The 15,276-nt window shown below is 41.0% G+C and overlaps 2 protein-coding genes across 3 annotated transcripts in view; both read left to right on the top strand.

Moving 5' to 3' along the window:
* LOC118117273 (cilia- and flagella-associated protein 251-like) overlaps window positions 1-15,276 on the top strand; it is a 62,620-nt gene that overhangs the window by 34,296 nt on the left and 13,048 nt on the right. The window lies entirely within an intron of this gene.
* Window positions 6,447-15,276, top strand: part of fbxw7 (F-box and WD repeat domain containing 7) — a 62,126-nt gene continuing 53,296 nt past the window's right edge. Inside the window, exon 1 of one of the 2 annotated variants that reach the window (XM_035169361.2) lies at window positions 6,447-6,909. In XM_035169361.2, the coding sequence (XP_035025252.1) occupies window positions 6,682-6,909 (228 nt within the window). In that variant the 5' untranslated portion in view covers window positions 6,447-6,681. Of the gene's footprint in view, window positions 6,919-15,276 lie in introns of both variants that reach the window. The other variant, XM_035169353.2, reaches the window with a different exon arrangement.

Below are 15,276 nucleotides of genomic sequence, written 5' to 3'. Positions count from 1 at the left end.
ATTACATTGTGGTACGGATCCAGTTTTATTGGTTGGGGGGGGAATTATGACAGACTTCTGAGAAATCTGAGTGGAGAAGAGAAAAAAACCAGTCTTGAGACCAGAGGAGAAATCTGAGAGCAGATGTTTCACACGCACAGAAGCAGTGTGAGCGCGATGAGACAAACTTAAACTGGAGTGCAGGGAAACGGAGCAGGAGCAGGGTGTGTTTGAGAGAGGCCGCAGGGTTTTGGAGTGAGCATTCCAAAAATCAGAATGTGAAATCAATGTAGTAGTGGTAGGTGATAGTTCATCTGCAGATAAGTTACACGTATAAAGATCCTGTGTGTTCCTGGAGAGTCCATACAGTGTCATGAACTATGATGCGACAGCTGCAGCATGCATGTGTCAAACTAGATGCAACAGTTTAGTAGACGACCCATGTTTGGTATGTTCATGTGGTTAAGTATGATATGCATACGTCGTTCTGTGTGTGTGTGTGACAGATTAAAAAAACAAAGAACTCCTTGTGTAAAGCCAAACTGCAAAAAAAGGAACTGAAATGTGTTGTTCATCTTTCTGTACATGTCTTTGCACGTTTCAGATGAGGACAGATTATGTTCCCAGGCTTCAGGTGAGCTGTAGTCTCACGTTACCAGAATTAAATGCTTAATCCCCCCCCTCGTCTTTTGACCCCGCGCCAATGAGGCGATCCTGTGGTTCGTGACGATCGTTTCACATTCATGAAACAGTATTTAAGCCACGCTTCAGCATCCTCTCAGGCATAATGTGGGTATTTTTTTTTTTTTTTTGGAGTGGAGTCAAAACGTCACTCAGGTTTACATTTTAAGCAGGTGCCCGTCTATTCGAAGGTACTGAAAAGGGTGTGTGTGTCACATGATATCTTCAGAGTATATGCTGATTGGTTGACAGTAGCCTTTTAGCTGTTGGGCGAGAGCAGGTGTTGATATCTGTATATTGTGTCATATATCTTACCCTGGGAAGGCAGATTAATTGACTTGGGCAGGTGGAAAGTAAGTTTAAGGTTGTTTAAAAAAACATTACAAAGAAAGCTGTTAATGCCACAACCCCTGATGGAAACTACTTAAATTCCTTCAGAGATTTGATACGTGAGAAGCAAAGTCTACATTAAAATGTCTATAATGTCTCACACTGTGATTTGCTGTCCCTGGCAAAGCATTCGACATTAGTAAATGTATAGACCATTGAAACATGGAACTCCCCGGAGCTGTGAATGTACAGTTACTACTGCAGAGACTGCATGTATTGGAAAACCCATTTTCCATCTTGGCTTTAAAAACAAAATAGCGGGCAAGCGTAAGACTGAGATCTAAGATAACTTTGATTTGTTGCACTGAAATTAGGAATTTGGCAGTTGTAAGTTCCCAGTGTTCTCCATTTCCGTTACTCTCCATAAATGATGGGCAATAAGAAATGTTCTTTTCAATGTGCAGTTTATTCTTTTGTCCAAATATAAAATAAAGACCTCGTGATTCTATTTTAACAGTCAGTAAATCATGAAATGAAGAATAACTGCTTTTATTACAGAGCAGAGAGAGTTGGACGCATTCAAAAACATTGTTTAATTAAACTGTCACAGCTTTTTAGAATGTGTTCTTGTAAGAATAAACAGTAACACATTATGCCCATGTTAGGCTCCCTGCAGTGCACTGCTGTCTGCCCATCCTACAATTTATTTTAGCATATCACTTATAGCCAATGACCAAGACACTGTGGTCTTACAGTATTAAATGTCTCATAATGACTCATCAGGGACCTTTGGGAGGAGGAGGGTACGATGAGGGCAGAGGGCAGTGATGGTGTTAAATTTACACACGCTTAATAAAACTTTGATTTATATGGATTAAAAGGAGATTAGAAAAAATATATTTAGTCCATGAGGTGGGTGTCTTGATATAGTACATACATTTTGTTTCGCTTCAATAAACAAATCATTGTTCCCTTTCAGCCTCCGCCGCCATCTGTTAAGCAGACATCTACATTCGAGCATTAATTAATCTGAAATGAAAGTATTTCTTTAAATCGGTTTGTATCATCCATAGTTCCCTGTTCTTTTTCTGCTGTCTTTGTGATATCTTATCAAATTTTTATACACATCTTTATAAATGCCAACATAAAAATGTATTTTACTCTATGATGAAAGTTGAGATTGGGATGTGCACCAACTCGTCAGCCAAGTAGTTTTCACTAAAGCAAACTCGGACGATTTGATTTAGACTTTTCTTCAAATACACATTACTGTTCCTCGCCACTAATTAAATATTTTCCCAAAGAAAAGGCAGCCTGCTTATTGTAGGTGGTGTCTCCCACACACTGGCCTTGTCACACAGGCAGAGATGAGCCACAAAGGATCAGTGTTCTCATCCTCCCACATGAAAGCTACTAGTTGAGTCACTACCAACGCACAGGCGACAGTTTGTGTTTTACAGTAGCCTTCATCATATCCTGATTCAACGCTATACGTAGTGTTCATTACTCAGCAAATTAGGTTTTGTTTCTGTTTTTACTCAATCAGAAGGCCATGAGTTGTTGTTCCTTCTTGACTAGAAACATTGTTTTATTTGACAATTTGTAGAAGTCAAATAAAGAAGGATGGTGCAATACATTTTCATACTTTTTGCAAAAATTAGCATAGTCGTAAGTTAGAAGTTGACGTCATTCTTCCATCAAACTGACAATAAATACGCTAATCACCAGTAAGGCCAATTTGATTTGAATGTCAATAGAGTTAATATTTCATTATTAAGCTCTTTGCATCACAGACATGAGTAAAGAAAAAGGTTATTGTTATGCTCCTGGAGTCTCTTCTCTATAAACCTGCCTTTGACAGGTTGATTGTGCATTGGGGGGAGATTTTGCAGTGAATGCAGCATTGTTGTCCCAGTCGCTGACAGCAGATGGAGGCAGTGGTCTGAAAGTCATGTTCATACACTAATCCATGGCCCACAGGTTGTGGGTGCTTGTTGCAGCGATGCCCAGACTGAACCACAGGTTTTACCTGGTCGGGAACAGCTGCTTGTCTCACATGGACGCTGTCCAGCTGAAGGAATACGGCTGTTTGCGTTCATGTGCCAGAGGCGTTTGGAAAAGGTTGTCGCTTCATTGCTGGTGGATGTTGAGACAGTGTGGGGGTGAATAGAATGACAGTGGTGTAATATGTATATATATATTTTTTTATTATACTAAAAACTACAATTCTACCACCTGGAACATTCACATTGCTTACATACACATATAGAAAGGAAATTGACCACCCGCTCCTCCGTGTCAGGGGCCACGTTGCCTCTGCATGATCCCTTACAATTCTGGAATGTAAACCTAGATGGCGCAGTAGTTTTAGTTGTAGTAAGCTATAGTATCTCATCAAGTCCATAAAATATTTTTTATGCAGTCACCTCATGCTCCAGAGCTGCAGTGATGGGGTTTGAGAAACTGGCTCTGAACTGATAGGAATAGTATTGATACATTTCATCCATCCATCATCTGTACCACTTGTCCTGTATTGGGAGCTGGAGCCAAAGCTGACATTGGGTCACAAGTACATCCCAGGGTCAACATACAGAGACATATACACCTATATGGTCAATTAAGAGTCTCTTATCAACCTGACCCAAACCTGCATGTTATTGTACTGCAGATTTAGCTGGAGTACCTGGAGAAAACCCACACAGACTAGGATTCAAACTGGAAACGTTCTTGTTAGGCCACAGAACTAACCACTATAACACTGTGCCGCCCGGATGAATTTCAGTACAACTAATAATCAGATCTGAATTCATTATCGATTGGACTACAAACATTTACCTCATAATCAGATTGAACCTTATGAAAGTCATCCACTGCCTCATACTGCAGAGGCCTGGGCGACACTTTCCTACTTTCACAGGGCCTATTTCTGCAGCCATGCCCTGTCATCTCAGCTGTTTTGAAAAGCTGGGAGTGATTTGTAAGAGGACTGAGTTACTAGAAGCCAAACATTCTTGACCCTCTGACACTCCAGCAGTCTTGATGTCTCATCAGGAGTTTGCAAACTCAATGACCAGTCAGCAATACTGCGACACGGCATTAAAAGAAACCAGACAAAATAATTCGCCCCTGATTTACTTTGTAAGTCGACAGTGCAAGAGACATTTTTTTTGTCCAATAAATAAGTATTTTGCTCAATATCTACCTGCATTTATAGATACATCCTCAAAATCTCACACCACATCTTCTGTCTGTTGGAGGATATAACACTAACCTCCTTTCATCTGCTCAAAGTCAGGAATAAATGATTGTTGGAGCATTTTCAGGAACTTTCTACACAGGAATCTCCTCTGGCTTTGTCTTTGAGATTCTTGGCCGTGGGTGGCTCCTTCCTGGATCACTCGGTGGGAAGTGGCATAATAGATATTGGTTAAGAAAACATTGTATCAGCCATAGAGGACAAGAATTGCAGAGGACACAAGGTTAAATATGTTTTCGTGGCTCGCTATTTTAACGACTTTGGGCTGATCATGTTGTAGCCGACTGGAGTGTCTGTCACATAGCTTGATGGCCTAAGATTAGTCTGAAAGCTCATGTAACGTCCACAAGGCCCGGGGCATGTCAGAAACAAGCAGTCGTTCACTGGTGCCTTGTCAGCTATTATACACTGCATGGGGTCTATTGTCATTCATGGTTTAAAAAGGGAAAATGGTAAATTATGATAATCGGCAATTATTTGAGTGGATGAAATTAGAAATGCATAATTCTAGGACACTGGATAATGTCTGCTGTCGGGTATCGCTTTTGCTTTTCACATATGAAGAATGCAACAGGAAATGGTTTGGGGTCAGACATGTTCACAATAACAGGAACATTCAGGCGAGGTGCCTGGGCAAAGCATGCAGGAGTCGGGGCATGACGTGTTTAAATCCTGCTGCGGAAAGCAGTGTTTTTGTTTACCGCACATAGATACCGGTGTCGGGCTTATCAGCAAAAAGCTCTCGAATTTCATTTTTCTTTCAAAGTTGGCATCTTCCTGGGTCTGTATGGCACCTCTCTTTAATCCTGTGGGCATTTTCTAGATATTTCCCACGGGGCTGGTAGGGCAAGTTCTGGAAAACGTCCTGAGCTACTGACTTGGACATTCGCATTCTCACATACAGCCCCTGTGGGAAAACTGTCCGGACCTCAGTGCCTGTCTTAAAGCAGCTTCAGATGTTGTGACAACAAAGGCCAACTGATTATACCGAGTAGAATTGCCTCATGTGGTCTGTTTAAAAGTCCCTTACTTCAACATGATGCAGCTGATGGTGAAGCCCACAGCTGACATCAGTGAACATTCCTTACTGGTGTTAGAATCCAAAAATATCACTGAAACACCAACCAATCACATTTTTCTTATTTCCAACTGTTTGTAGTTCGTATGAAGAGCCAGAAAGCAAAAGTAAAGAAAAACTGCAGAAAATGGCCGAATGTCCCGGTCAGAGAACTGTTAGTTTAACATGGCCAATGAGCTGAACAGCTGCCGATAAGGCGCCAACTTCCTCCATTTGTGCTGAACATACTGTAATAACTATGGGCGTTGGCTGACCACAAAAACTCAATGGCGTCCACCGGCTGACTGCCGGCCTGATGTGTCGGGGCCCTCAGTGCACGCCGTTCGATGTTCTGGCTCCGTAATCCTCCTCAAACAATGGTGGATGTGAGAATAGAAGAGAGGTTAAGCCCCGCAGGTCCTTTTTGTTACCATGTGTTCAGCCATTTAACTGTGCACAGTGAAGGCTGTCTTTTACTGTTCACTCAATCTGTACACTTATACATATTCAGCAGTGATTGTCGGAGCTGTTGCATATTAATGTTCTGCGGGGAAAAAGCCTAAATGCTGAGAAATTTAAATTTTCTCGGCTCTCCACTTTTGCACCATTCCTTGTGCTGATACACTTTCTTCCCCTCACACCTTTCTCATTTGTGCCACTCATGTGGTGAAGTGAATCCTTATTTAAGGGCATGTGTCACACATACCAATGTGGGACAGTTTGTGTATGACATAGTGATCGTCTCCCGAAATATCCTGCGTCTCTTTGCTGACCTAGAATTACTGACATTAAGCAACACCTAGGTACGTGAAAGAGAAGAAATCGTTGACGTGAACAAGGATGTTGTGATCTGCCATTTGTTTTGTTGTATGGTGACAGTTATCATGGGGTAAAGTTATCTGGGTTTGGTGATGATACAGGCCAGTAAGTTAGGAGGACCAGAAAAGGGGTCAGAGAATGACCACAATGAGGAAGCTCCCTGGACACGTGGACTGCGTCGGACGACTGTTGGTACACATTCCACCATCCGGGGGTCATGAGAGCGAATTCCACAGGGCCTGTTTGAGGGGGGGGAGCCTGCGTCGGTCCATCCTCTTTTCAGGCCCGACAACAGCTGCTCTGCCTGGCTTGGGCACAGCAGTGACCTCACACCCCAGAGATATTTTAAAGGGTACCAGTCAACAGGGAGATGAGTTTCGAGTAGGTAGGTGCAGAGGCTCAGCGAGCGCAGTATTGATACGTCCGCCCAGTGGCTGTGAGGTCCAAGGAACACTCTGCGTTCGTTTAATAAAAGCTACATACTTGAGACGTTGGTCGGCCATCTTCCGGAGCTCCCTTTGGGATATGATCTATTAAACTGCCGTTTTTTTTTTTTGCAATGCTGCGGCATTGCCCTATTCCCCGTTTCTCGTCGTCTTCTGCTCGGAGAAAGATGCCAAACATTGCCTGTGGGAAAGAGAAGACCGAGCACGTCCCGCTGAAGAGCAAGGCACTTGACCTGCCGGGCCCCAAGGACGTTGCCACGGAGCCGCTACCCCCTCAGAAAGTGCTCAAGATATTTAGCATCAACATCATTGCCCAGGGGTTGCCTTTCTGCCGCAGACGAGTGAGTATTGTACGTAATAGCTTGGTCATAAGGTTTGGGTTTGGGTAGATCCAGAGAACCTGCAAATGTCAAAGGTCATCCGTCTGTCTAACCCCCTTTTCACTTCAGTAACTGTTGGTTTATTAAAAGGGCAACTATTTATTTGTCATCTGCAAATTATTAAAAATAAATTGCTTTTATCGGCACAATTATACATTTAGATTTACAAATTGACCTTCTTTTCCACCTCTGATGAATGTGCCGCTCAGTAAAGTAACATTACACCCCCACAAAACATTTAAAAGTAATTACGGTTGACTCTTACTGATGAACTATGCTTAATAGCTTTGTCATTTCACGATGCTGAAGTGGTATTCTTAAGAGAAGAGAAGAATAAATTCAGACAGTGACATACAATGGATTTATTATTATATTTCCATCATTTGTTTCCATCACGCTCATGGACACGAGGTTGGTTTTCCGCGGCTCCACCCATGGCCGGCGGCGGACACCAGCATATAACCTTAAAAAGGCCGTCGGTCAATGAGCCTATTTTTAGGTTAAGTTTTTAAGTGAAAACATAAATTAAGTAACGCAAGAGAAATGAAGAAGAATGCATCTGTATTGAGTTTAAGTTTTAAATGTGCGAATTAATAAAAAATCTCCGTTAGATTTATTACAGTTGGCTTTACAGGATTTTTATTCGCAGTCAACTTAAGTTCATGCAAATTAAATAAGGAGGAGTTCTAGACATTTTGTTATTTATTTCATCTACTGGTATATTTATGCAGTGATTTAGCTCAAATCAATAGTTTTTGCCCTCTTTAATGTTTACTTGGTGTTTTAGTGTCAATTATTGAGAAGGATGTTTTCATTAGAAAGAAATTTACTAATTAATTTACTTACTTCTACATTTTTTGTAATGTAGAAGTAAGAAGTGTTTCTAAAACATCAGCACTCTGTAAATGTGACACTTGAAAAGTCTTCCTCTTTGAGAGCACATTAGTTTGCATGATACGGCCGCAAGAGCAATGCTGCTTGAATTAAAATTCTCCTTTGACATTCCTGCTAAATTAATTCAGCATAATATGCAATGTGACTTGAAAATGAATGAAATAAGACACGAGTAAGCGGACTCCCAAATGAACCCAGGGCAGTTTTTGAAAGATATTTTTTATTTAGCTGCTAGATTAACCCTCTGCGTGACGGCTTAATCTCTGCGTGTATTGTCACTGTCTGTCATGGAAAATCAACTTATTCAAGTGGTTTCTGTGGTGTTCACAAAGTTGTTCACAATTTATATTCATGAAAAATGATCATGTCAGACATTTGACAGGAGAACAGGCCCTTAGCTTATGTTGTAATAAACTGATTACTTTTTAATTTTGGGACAAGACATTTGATGGCTCGACATATTTTCACTTGTAGTCAGAGGATTCTTAATAATTTTGATATTTTAGACAAAACAAATAATCGCTTGGGGGCAATGCTACATGAGTTATTTAGATTTATTTAATTGCTCGTGTGTACGTCTAATTAAAAAAAAAGTGTAGTGCATTTTTTCTTTTTTTTTAGTATGTGATAACAATTTTCCATTTTACAATAAATAAATAAGATTTTTTACGTGTGGCAAATTAATCATTTTGAAGCAGGTAATATATTATTTTGGGACGTGTTATTTTACAATCATTTTAACAAATATCTGACGTGTTATTGAGACCCAAGGCCCGGGAAAACGAGATGCAACATTAAACTTAGACCACTGTTTCCATTTAAAGAGCACAGTCTCTTTACTCGGTATCTGAATATTCCTCTGACCTTTTCTGTCATAAGCACAGTATATCTCTGGCATGTGTTTTCTTTATGTTTTACAGTCCTGACAAGTTAATTCAAATAGATTCAAACCTTAAATCGTCGACATCTTTATGAACGACAGCATTTAACCTTAGAATTAAAGTTTCCACAGTGTAATTAGATTTGAAAGGTAGGCTTTTAAAAATGTCGCCCACTAATCTGTCAGTAAAATCTGGTTGTAGATTTTGTAGCAAGGAGAAAGTATTGAGCAAAGACCTAAATAGAAATGAGGGTGGATGTCATAGTGGCTGAGGCGTTTCAGTTTGCATGACAGTCTTAGCATCGAGAGCATTTTGTCATCGTTTCTACTTTGCTTCTTTAGTCAGACTCCTGACGTGGCTCAGTGTCTATGTCCACAAGTGAATGTCCACATGATGAAACCTAATGACTTTGATGGTCAATTGTCTTTTTCTACCACACAACCACGAGTTTTATATTTGTGGGTTTGAATATGTCACAACCACTATTGGATTGGTTTCTTTGAAAGTTTAACATCTGCTTATGCCCTGAATTATATATTATATTGTCGTTGATGGGAACATTTTCATCATCGGGGTATAAATCCATGATAGCTATGACATGCCCATTGGAAATCCTCTGTTCGTCCCAATTGCACGATGATCGTTCATGGGTTTTGGATCCGTAGCTTTGACGAGAGTGCCAGTGGGAGGGAGTGCTCTTTCTAGTTTCTTCAGGACTACCAACCCTAGCTTTAATGTATTTACAGGTAGAGTTCTTGGGAACAGCAATATAGAGATTATTTGATTGGTACTTGTCTCCATGCAGGATGAGGAATAGTTTAAATGCTAAGCAAGAAAGTTAAACACTGCCGTCTATGTGAAGGATCTTGGATATTGTACCAAAAAAGAGCTTTCACATTGTTAACAAAGTTTCTCTGCCACATGAGCGAAATGCACGGTCCCACGAAGCCACGTGGGCCCTGCTGTGCATTTGGCAGCTGACTCCAGTGAATGGCATAGCTGGGATTTCTCTGAGTCCCTGTGGTGCGATGCAACTTAAGTTCCCTGAAACTGCGTCTTCAGAAGGAACAAATACCACAAGTGAAAAGTGCATATTTTCAATCTGCCATTACTTTTTTTTAAAAAGAAAGATTTGCAGGGAATTAATTACTCTTTATCATCCCTCATTTTCATTTCCAGCTCAAATATTCAAATAGGAACAGTCATAGGGTCTCGTATCTATAATGTCTCCTTAAATCTGTCAGGCCGTAAAACCTCTCTCACTGCACTGTTTAAAAATAATGTCCCGGTTTACATTTCCAATCAAAACGTGACCACCAGAACCCACAGTGTATTTCCGGGAGCCAGAATGGGCATCCAGCTGTTACAGGAGATAGTGATCAAGATATAGAACATTGACAGCGGGACATTTTTCGTTGCCGTATCACTTTCCTCACCAGCCACACCCGGGGCTGCAGGCCTGTGGAGTAAGGTGATCTGGACTTGCCCACAGCAGCTATGTCTGTCTAAACAACTATCAGCAAGATGCATTTGCTGTCTGAGCAGGTGCTGTGGGTGTGTGGCGACTTTCTCTAGCAAGTTTCACTTGAGCCGTGGAGCTTCCTGTGGTTTGATCTGAAGGCTTGTTAACTGAAGACACATTTACTGCACTTTGTCTCCCCCCCTCTATTTACATTTTTCTAATGACATTTGGTGGCCTTTGCAGGTCTTATTAATTCCAGACTACGAGCTGTGTTGATCCTGCCGGCCAATTGGTCTAAGACGCGTGTATCCGGGGATTCTTGTCGCATGTCGTCTCCCCGATAATATGTTTTCTATTGTCAACTTTGTTAATGAAGACAGAAGCCGTTTAAAGAAATCTTAATATAAAGTGTGGAGCGGAGAGCAGAGAGTTGTCAGATTTTATGCACATGCTATGATTTATAATTTAGAAAACCTACCTCTTATCTGAATGCACAGTTTTTTTTTTCCTCACTGTCTATTTTTGAAAACGTGTGACTGGATACACTGTGAAGATACGCTCACATCTTCGATTTGACTTTGACGTCAAGACTAGCGTGACATGATAGCGCTCCAGATCATGCTACGTGTCAGATGATCTGATAGCGACTGGAATGCTATCGGTCTGTATTGCAGAACCAACTGTTTTGCACGAGTTCACCTCAGTTAAATGTTAGATTTCAGTGAGTTGTATTTTCGTTTTAGCAGCACCCCATTTTTATTTTTTGGGATTAGCAAAATTGGTTGATTATTTGTAGACTAAATTCACTTGCATAACCAGACAGAGTTATGGAGGGACAGAAGTTTCTCCTTATTAGTAAACCGAGTAACCTGAAATGAACAATTTAACAAGCAACGCACATTTTACATTGAGGTGTAATGGGGGAAGCAAAAGCAATTCTCGAGTGTTTATAATGAGAACCAGCCTCAGTGGGAGCACTTAGAGCAACCGTCAGAAAATAACAATGTGCCACCGAACAAGCACCTGATTTAAAATACTAAAAGTCTCTTAGCAGAATCAGCTATGGAGATTTTTTTATGCACTCTTTATTGCGCACCTTTAAATTAAGGTCGCCTGAATTAAATCCGTCTCCGGTATATATACACAGTCGATTTATTTTTGAAAGTTTTATAGGCGCTGCCCAAATGCTCATTGTTCAGCGAATCACTTTAGATAAGCTGGATGCCCTGGAGGAGCAGCTGCCTTTTCTTAATGTTGCTTTCTGTAGATAAGTGTTGTGAAGAGAGTGAGACTCTCCTGGCAGCGGTACTCTGCTGCACAAACACAATCCCTCAGGCCTTTTCAACCATTTTCTTCCTCCTGTTTGTTGTTAGCCAAATGCAGAATATGGTGTCTGACAGTACAAGAAACTAATGAATCTTTTGAAGTTGCTCTTTCTTTTTCTTCGTCGTCTTCTTCCGCGATTACTGATGCAACACGTTGTAACACACTGGAGTGGAGTTGGTGTGAAGATGAAGAGAGATTCCTTTTCTCTGTTTGGTTTCCATATCCGACTGAAGTGTTTGTACGGTAGAGATGTTTGAGTTTTCTGTTTGTTTCTCAGTGTTGCCCCTAAAAACCTAGAAAAGGAGACCGAGCTTGTTACTCCGTCAAAAACTGATCAAAGCAAGAGATCTGAGGATTTCAACTTTTACCAATTAGTGATTGAGAGATTTCGATTTGTTACTTTATAGAGCAGTGATATGTGACCTGCTGTTTTGAATACTTGAGTTTTGCCTTTTATCCAGTGGCATCTTGTTTTTTAAAAATCAGAAGTAACTATATTGGAGTATTTTTTGGGGGGGTGGGGATTAAGCTGAATTTGGGATACTGCACACATTGGTTAGTACTAGCCGTCAATCATATGGTATCCGCACCCCAATGTATACCATGCTTTATCGTCTATTTTACTCTAAGTGGGACCATAAATTACAAAATAAACATAATGCAGTATTGGCGAAAACTTGATACCATAAACTCCTTATGAAAATGTTTACTAATGTTATAAATTCAGTGAGAAATAGGGTAATCTTCTTCAATTTACTTTTATAGAAACTGCCCTCTGCTGGTCAACCCGGAGTCTGCGTCCAGTTTTACTTGCAGTCTGTGCCTTTATGCTCTAAAACTCTCCTTCTCATCCGATGGTGTTACCTTGATGCCCATGACCCCTGTTGTTAAGCACGTGGCTGCCTGCGTGAGTCAGTGATTCACTCGCAGCTTCCAGCCGTTCTCTCTCTGTCCTGAAGTAAGGACCACACCACGGTGCACGGCAGGAGGCTTGATTCCACTGCCCTTGGGCTCCAAATAACACAGAGGGGAGGAAGGCATCTGCCATTGGCTATTCTGAGAAGCGGTCCCATTCCAGGGAGCGCACGGATCCAGTCGGCTGGCTACTCAGCTCCGAGATCAGTTCTGTTTACTGCGGATGCAAACAGACCCGTAACTGAACATTTTGAGGGGAAATACCTAATATGGTGCCACTTCAATTCATCCATTGGGGCCTTTTTTTTAATATATTTTGTGAAAATGGGATCACTTCACAAATTTAAGGATCACTTTATTTCACGTGATGCTCATACAGTGCATCTTTTTTTAACAAGATCCTCATTATTGACCGAGTGGTCTTTGTATTTTCATCTTTTGAACAGACTGGTGGTTGTATAGTGTTAAACTGTTGTGGTGCTTCACATACAAAACATACTGGATAGCGATGTGCCTCCACCTGCTGCAGGGGCTGCCTGGAGGCACTGACATTTCCCACACTGTGAGATCGTAGCCGAGAACAGATGCAGTCTTCCATCTGGATAAGTGTCACAGCTCCTAAACATTGTTATTTGACTGAAGACGTGAAGCTAAACCGAACCTCCCAAACAGAATCTGTCACACATACAAATACCTATTTTAATCATCGAAATTTAATAATTCATCCAAGTTGTGCTGCGTGGCCCACATCATTCAACACTGTTGGACACATTAATAGACCTAAACCTGAACACAGCACTTCTTTAAACCAGTTCCTGAGGCTCAAATGTATCTGATTGCAGATTTTTATTTTTATTGAAAAGTGCAGCCCACCTGAGTCAGAGACCACACACACACAGGTCCTTTTTAATGGAGTCTTTAAGCTGTCCATCATTTCTTTCCCTCACAAATCAAAGTACATGATTCAAGGAACTGTTCCCCCCCATATGAATTAATGAAAACAATAAATTTGATCAATGCGTTTGTGTTGGTTCCCTGAGGATTCTCAGGTCACACATTGCATCCATCCACAGTTGAGTTTTTCTATTTTATATTGCGACGAAGGACAATAGGCTCTACAACACTGTCTCTCATATGAAATGTAATGATTGCAACTTGTTTTGAGACAGGCAGGGTGACTTGCACATTGAGTCACCTGCTGCTAGTGGCTGTTTGATAGACAATCATGTAGTCTGCAGGGTTTTTGCTACAGAAAATAGTACTTTCTTTTTCAAAGGCTCTGATAACCTGTATTTGAACTGCGAGTGATTGGGGGCTTTACACTTGTTCTACAGCTGTAGTGGTGATTTCGTCTGGCTCGTCTAGTTTGAATAGCACTTTGCTGTGATTCAATTGGGGGTCTGTCATGTGCTATACGTCTGCGTGCAGATCTCTTTGCAATCGATTAAATGTCAAATCTAGTGGGTTGTTTTTATATGCCAGACCACTGCCAGTTAAATGTGATCAAACCGCACCCACCGATCCCAGATGAAGCAAATTATTTGTTTTTGTCGTGGTAAGTGGTTCGTTTTCTTGGTCCAACTGTTAAATTGTTTGCTTATTATTGATAAATGAGTTTTCCGGTGCTTTAAATACATCTGAAAAACTCCATTTGTTAAAATCCCTGTACTTATAAGGATGACTTAAGTAGGGAAAGTTCTGACATACACTAAACTCTTCACGCTGCTCAGTTGTCTTTTCAGTTAATGGATGTAACCATGTTGACAGTATTTTTTGGCAGAAATAATAGCTTACATTTTGTCCTCACAAAAGGGTTGGGAACCAGAGCTTGGTTTAAAATCGGGACCAAGTGCCAGTGCTGGTGAAAAAATATTCAGATCTGCTTATCGCCTCCTAACAGATATATATTTTTTAGTTTTTGCAGAGAAAAGCTACATATGTCTTCAAAATTACAATCAAAGTTCACCGTGATTAGTCTGTAGAAATATGAGCTGTGCCTCACTGTGTCTGGTCTGGTCTTAGTGTCGACATTCCTCGGCGCTGACCTTCGACAAGCCGCTCCTGTGCCTTTCACCGTGTCCTGCTCGCCGTAATCTGGTCCATCAGTGAAGATGACCTGTGAATGGATATCCCACAGGCTTCAGCTGATGTGTCCGTCTGCATAGTTTGTCTACTCTGTGTATGAACCCTGCTGTCGTATGAGTCCCAGTGTGTGTGGTCCCTCTTCTTTTGATGGACTGCAGTGCTGCCTGGACGCTTGTTGCAGGTCTGTTTCACCAGCACCTGTACTCTGTTGAAACGCCCTGTTCACCCTAAAGCTCTTCACAGTGACTATTTGTAAAGACAAAAGCCTTGAGTTTGCCTCCTCTTAGTATTCACCTGCAGTTGATTTAGTAACAAGTGCCTCTTCATCACTTTAACAGCGGTAAGACAGGGTTTTGTTGGTGAGTGGATGCATATGCAGGCCTTAGGGGATGTCACAGAGATCTGTTTTTTTCAGAGGTGAAGCAGAAATTTAAAAAACTTGCTCAGCAACAAGAGGATTACACTCTGACGAATGAAAGGTCTCCAACAGGCTGAGGTAAAAAAAAGAAAAAGAAAGGTGAGCAGAGACCAGAGGGAGAACGATAATGTTCTGATGAAGGGCAATTTATTATTATATTAATGTTTGGTATCTTCCTCTACAGGTGTCTTGATTCAAATCATTCGTCAGACACACTCTTAAAAGTTCTCAAAAGACTGGAAAAAAAGTTGTACAAAATCCTTGCGGGCCAAATTTGTCCAACAAACCTTCAATGATTAATAACTCATTTTAGTAATATTTTTAAAGGAAATATGCTCAAATCTGTA

The sequence above is a fragment of the Hippoglossus stenolepis genome, chromosome 2, assembly GCF_022539355.2.
Source record: "Hippoglossus stenolepis isolate QCI-W04-F060 chromosome 2, HSTE1.2, whole genome shotgun sequence".
Classification (NCBI taxonomy): domain Eukaryota; kingdom Metazoa; phylum Chordata; class Actinopteri; order Pleuronectiformes; family Pleuronectidae; genus Hippoglossus; species Hippoglossus stenolepis.
The sequence above is the reverse complement of the archived record's forward strand: the minus strand, read 5'-3'. Positions and strand labels throughout refer to the sequence as shown.